The sequence below is a fragment of the Lutra lutra genome, chromosome 7, assembly GCF_902655055.1.
Source record: "Lutra lutra chromosome 7, mLutLut1.2, whole genome shotgun sequence".
Classification (NCBI taxonomy): domain Eukaryota; kingdom Metazoa; phylum Chordata; class Mammalia; order Carnivora; family Mustelidae; genus Lutra; species Lutra lutra.
The window spans coordinates 47,961,333-47,967,332 of record NC_062284.1 but is presented as its reverse complement, the minus strand read 5'-3'; the positions used below and the strand labels follow the sequence as shown (position 1 = coordinate 47,967,332).

The 6,000-nt window shown below is 37.1% G+C and overlaps 1 protein-coding gene across 5 annotated transcripts in view; it reads right to left on the bottom strand.

Annotated features, from left to right (window-relative positions):
• Positions 1 to 247: 247 nt before the first annotated feature.
• The window catches only part of IQCH (IQ motif containing H), a 189,211-nt gene continuing 183,458 nt past the window's right edge, over positions 248 to 6,000 (bottom strand). For all 5 annotated transcript variants that reach the window (XM_047738468.1, XM_047738469.1, XM_047738470.1 and 2 more), the window contains one exon: positions 248 to 782. In XM_047738468.1, coding sequence (XP_047594424.1) covers positions 666 to 782 — 117 coding nt within the window. In that variant the 3' untranslated portion in view covers positions 248 to 665. The remainder of the gene's footprint in view (positions 783 to 6,000) is intronic.

The window sequence follows — 6,000 nt, the reverse complement described above, 5'->3', positions numbered from 1 at the left end:
GGCTCGAGCGATGTTATATATTAAACTAAGAGCAGATACTGCCACCTAGATAAATTCTGATGCCCTCGTTAACTAGATGTTGGCTTAGCACCTTACTTTTTTGGGAAATGGTAACAACAGACAATAGTGGCTTGGAACAAGGGAAAAATACAATGAATGATAGAGGGTCACTTTAAAAATCCATGTAAACGTAATTTTCTTGGGGAAAAGAAGACCTGTTTTGCCAAATAGCAATGACTAAGACTTTATTCCATTTTTTTTTAAATGCAGAAAATTACTCTTAGAAATAGGAGGAGAAAACTTTATAAGGCATAAACAAAAGCTCCATAATCCTGAAGTTTATAAGGAGGTAGGTGCAGAAGTGATAACAGTAAGACTTGTAACTTTCTCATTAGGTTATTTCTTCCTGAGCTCTGGAAGAAGAAGAGATTGTTTGATACTCTCAAGTAAAAGCACACACAGGTTTTAGTTTAATAAGTAAAATAAGATCACTTAATAAATATTTTTTTTTAAAAAGAGCATTACATTATACTCTGTTTTGATACACCTCCTAGCACACAAAACAAACTAACTCCATTCCCCACCTTGATTCCTAACAGCAAAAAGAATGTTGCCTTTTTTGGACTCCAGATTGAATAAAAAAATCAGCAATATTCCAGGAGCATTCATTTATCAGGTTTAGAAAGGTTTTTGTCATCTTTGGACTGTTTTAGCTCTTCTTCAAATCTTATTTTGTTTTCCTCTGTTACTCCTAGAATGGCTTCAATGTCATTAATGGCCGTCTGTAAATGAACAAAAAAAGTAATACTCATTACTTAAAGACCTCTTACAACTCTTCCTCCTCACCCCCCACCCCAATTATTTGCTCCTTTTTGGAGTTAAGTATAATTTAGACCAGTTAAGCTCAAAGTGTGTTTTGGTAACTAAGACTCATCTACAAATTGTGTCATCAGTCATGAAATAATTGAGAGTAAAAAAAAATTGAGAGTAGGGGCACCTGGGTGGCTCAGGGGGTTAAAGCCTCTGTCTTCAGCTCGGGTCATTATCCCAGGGTCCTGGGATCGAGCCCCACGTCGGGCTCTCTGCTCAGCTGGGAGCCTGCTTCCCTCTCTCTCTGCCTGTCTCTCTGCCTACTTGTGATCTCTCTCTCTGTCAAATAAATAAAATATTTAAAAAAAAATTGAGAGTAAGGATTTGGAAACCTTTATAGAAATTTTTATGGCTGCTAAATCAAATGAAAAAAATGGGCTCCTATTTTATAGGTCTTTAATTTTTTTCATTTCATTTTTCTAGTAAGTCATGTTTGTTGTATTTTACAGAAGTACTGATCCATGGTAAGTTGGAAAAAACAAAACTTCACTATAGATAATTTGAGAAGCATTGGTCTAGTCATCCTAAAATGAGGGCTAGTAGGCTGATGGGAGTATTTACTTCCATTGGTTTTTTTCCCATTGGGCAGAAAAATGGCACCTTTCCCTTTTATTTTATTTAGCTATTTTTTATTGAGGTACTATTCACATGCCTTAAAATTTACCCTTACAAACAGTTCAACTCAGTGGTTTTTCAGTGGTTCACAAAAAAACCATCATTATTATGTAATTCCAGAACATTTTCAGTACCCCATATAGAAACTCTATGCCCATTAGCAGCCTTTCCTCACTTTCCCCTTCCCTTAGCTCCTGACAACTGCTAATCTACTCTCTGTCTCTATAGATTTGCCTACTGTGGAAGTTTCATATAAATGGAATCATACCATGTGTGGCCTTTTGTGCCTGGCCTTCTTCACTTAACATAATGTTTTCAAGGTTCATTTGTGTTGTAGTGGATCAGAACTACATTTGCTTTTTATGCCTGAGTAATACTCCATGTTAACTATTATCTATTTTTACCTTGGCTGTTTACACTTTAGGTATCATGTCTAAGAAGGCATTGCTAGCTACAGGGTCATGAAGATTTATTTATACCTGTGTTTTCTTCTAAGAGTTTCATAGTTGTAGCTCTTACCTTTGGGGTTTGTTTTTTTTTAAAGGTTTTATTTATTTATTTGACAGGCAGAGATCACAAGTAGGCGGAGAGGCAGGCAGAGAGAGAGAGGGGGAAGCAGGCTCCCTGCTGAGCAGAGAGCCCGATGCGGGGCTCGATCCCAGGACCCTGGGATCATGACCTGAGCCGAAGGCAGCGGCTTTAACCCACTGAGCCACCCAGGCGCCCCTACCTTTGGGTTTTTGATCCATTTTTATTTATTTTTTATATATGCTGTGGAGTGGAGGTACAACTTCATTCATTTGTATGTGGATATCTGTTTTCTCCAGCACCATTTGTTTAAAAAACAATATTTTTCCCATCAGATTGCTTTAGCACTCTTGTCGAAAATCAATTGACTATAAATGTATGGGTTTATTTTGGACTCTCAGTTTTATCCCATTGAGCTACTTCTGTTCTTGTGCCCGTACCACACGGTCGTGATTATTACAGTCTTGTTGTTTGTCTATTTTTAAAAATATTTTATTTATTTATGTTAGAGATAGCAAGGATAAGCGGGAGGGAGGTGTAGAAGGAGAGGGACAAGCAGACTCCGTGCCAGGTGTTGGCCCAATGCCCCGGCTCAATCCCATGACCCTGAGATCATGACCTGAGATGAAATCAAGGTCAGATGCTTAACTAACTGATTGAGCCACCTAGACACCCCACTTTAGGTTTTAAAGTTGAGAAGTGTCATTTCTCTTTGTTCATCTTTTTCAAGATTATTTTGACTCTTCTGGATCCTTTGCATTTCCATAGGAATTTTAGGATCATCTTGAAAATTTCTGCAAATAAAGCCAGCTGAGATGCTGATAGGAATTGGTGTTGAATCCATAGATCTGTCTGAGGAGTATTATTGCCATCTTAACAATATTAAATCTTCCACTCAATTTTTTTAGATCTTTTTTCTTTTATGATGGACAGATCTTATACATCTTCTGTTAAATATATTCCTAAATATTTTTATACTTTCTGATGCTATTATAAATGGAATTTTTAAAAGAATTTTTAATTTAAATTTAAAATTAAAAAAATTATTTTTGGATCATTCGTTATTAGTGTATAGAAATACAATCAATGTCTCTATATTGATCTTGGGTCTTGCAACTTTTCTCAACTCATTTATTAGCTCTAACAGGTTGTTTTGGGGTTCTTTAAGATTTCCTAAATACAGGATCATGTTATTTGTGAATACAGATAGTTTTACTACTTTCTTTCCAATCTGGATGCCTTTTATTTCTTTTTCTTGCTGAATTGCTCTGGCTAGAACCTCTGGTACAGTGATGAATAGAAGTGGTGAAAGCAGACATCCTTGTCTTGCTCCTGATCTTAGGGGAAAGCTTTTAGTCTTGCACCATTAACTATGATGTTAGCTCTGGGCTTTTGCTAATGCCCTTAACAGGTTGAGGAAGTTCCCTTCTATTCCTAGGTTGAGTGTTTTAGGAAATATTGTTATATTTTGTTAAGTGCTATATCTGCACCACCTTCCATTTTTTTTTTTCATTCTTAGTAAATCCTTCTTTACAGACTGAAGGTACTTACTAGAATTACCACTGGGGTGGTAGATAGAAAACATTACTAAAAATGAATCCCTTTTACTTTTCACCTGTGGTTTCCAGTTGAGTCCTTTGAGTTGCTTGACCTGTTCAAACATGGTGAAGGCCCACACTGGGAATCAGATGCAGATTTTGGTGATCAGTACGCTATTCACAAAAACAGATGCAATGACCAACGGAACAGAACAGAAAACCCAGAAATGGACCCACAACTATATGGTCATCTAATCTTTAACAAAGCAGGAAAAGAATATCCAATGGAAAAAAGACCGTCTCTTCAACAAATGGTGTTGGGAATACTGGACAGCAACATGCGGAAGAATGAAACTGGACTTTTTTATATCATACACAAAAATAAATTTAAAATGGATGAATGTGAGACAGGAAGCCATCAAAATCCTAGAAGAGAACACAGCAGCAACCTCTTTGACCTCAGCTGTAGCAATGTCCTACTAGACACGTCACCAGAGGCAAGGGAAATAAAAGCAAAAATTTGGACTCCATCAAGAAAGAAGTTTTCTGTACAATGAAGGACACAATCAACAAAATTAAAAAAACAACCTATGGAATGGGAGAAGATAGTTGCAAATGACATATCTGATAAAGGAGTAATATCCAAAATCTATAAAGAACTTACCAAACTCAACACCCCCCAAAATAAATAATCCAGTTAAGAAATTAGCAGAAAACATGAACAGACACTTTTCCAGAGAAAGCATTCAGATAACTAACAGATACATGAAAACATGTTCAACACCACTCATCATCAGAAAAATATAAATCAAAGCTATGATGAGATACCACCTCACACCTGTTAGAATGGCTAAAATTAACAACACAAGAAACAACAGATGTTGGTGAGGATGGGGAACCCTCTAACACTGTTGAGGGGAATGCAAACTGGTGCAGCCACCCTGGGAAACAATATAGAGGTTCTTCAAAAAGTTAAAAATAGAACTACCCTATGATCCAGCAATTGCACTACTAGGTGTTTACCCAAAGGTTAAAGGTTTATGCAAAGGATGCAAAAATACTGATTCAAAGGGGCACGTGCACCCTGATGTTTATAGTAGCATTATCTACAATAGCCAAACTGTGGAAGGAGCCCAGATATTTATCAACAGATGAATGGATAAAGATGTGATATATATATATATATATATGTCATATATATGGTGAAGATGTGATATATATCACACATATATGTGTGTGTGTATATATATACACACACATATATATAACAATATTAATCAGCCATCAAAAAGAATATAATCTGGCCATTTGTAATGACATGGTTGGACTAGAGTGTCTTATGCTAAGGCAAATAAATCAGTCAAAGACAGACAAATACCATATGATTTCACTCACATGTAGAATTTAAGAAATAAGACAGATGAAGATGTGGGAAGGGGCATAAACAAGGGAGAGGAAGGGAGAAAGGAAAGCAGACCATAAGAGACTCTTAACAATAGAGAACAAACTGAGGGTTGGTGGAGGGAGGTGGGTGGGGTATGGGCTAGATGAGTGACAGGCATTAAAAAGGGCATTTGTTGGGCACCTGGGAGGCTCAGTGGGTTAAAACCTTTGTCTTCGGCTCAGGTCATGGTCTCAGGGTCCTGGGATTGAGTCCCCTGTCAGGCTCTCTGAGCAGCAGGGAGACTGCTTCCCCCTCTCTCTCTGCCTGCCTCTCTGCCTACTTATGATCTCGTCTATCAAATAAATAAATAAAATCTTAAAAAAAAAAAAAGGCATTTGTTGTGTGATGGGCACTGGGTGTTATACGTAAGTGATGAATCACTAAATTCTATTCCTGAAACCAATTTTATACTATATGTTAACTAACTAGAATTTAAATAAAAAATTGAAATTAAAAAAATACCAAGTGTTCATCTCTGTTTGGCCTGTGTTTCAAAAACTCTTGTGTGGATCTTGCTCCTGTTTTCTTGCTTTTGTTCATATTTCTACAGTTTGGAGACTTTTGATCAATTACACACAACTAGCTTTCATGGTCCAACATCTTTAAAGGCCATTTGGAAGCTTCAAACAGATTAGTGATGAAATTTCTGTCCCAAATTGGAGAAACAGTGTGTGGGGTACATGGCCCATGTCTGAGCTGAGGGCTTTTTCTATTTCTCTCTTCTCCACATTATCTTTCCTGGGGTCTCAGAACTCCTCTGGTCCTAGAAATGTGGCCTCCCCAGGAATCCTTGGCCAGATACTGCGTTATCTGCAAATAAGTAGGTTACATTCAGGGTTTTTGGTGGTGACTGTCTCTGTGTTGGTTTCATTGTGACACTTCAGGGTCACCTCTGATCTCAGAGAGCCGTGTTGTTTTGTAAACTGGGTTTGGAAATGGCAGCAACTTAAAACAAGTCTACTATATTTCAAAGAAAAAATTTCAAACTATTAAATTTAACTAACA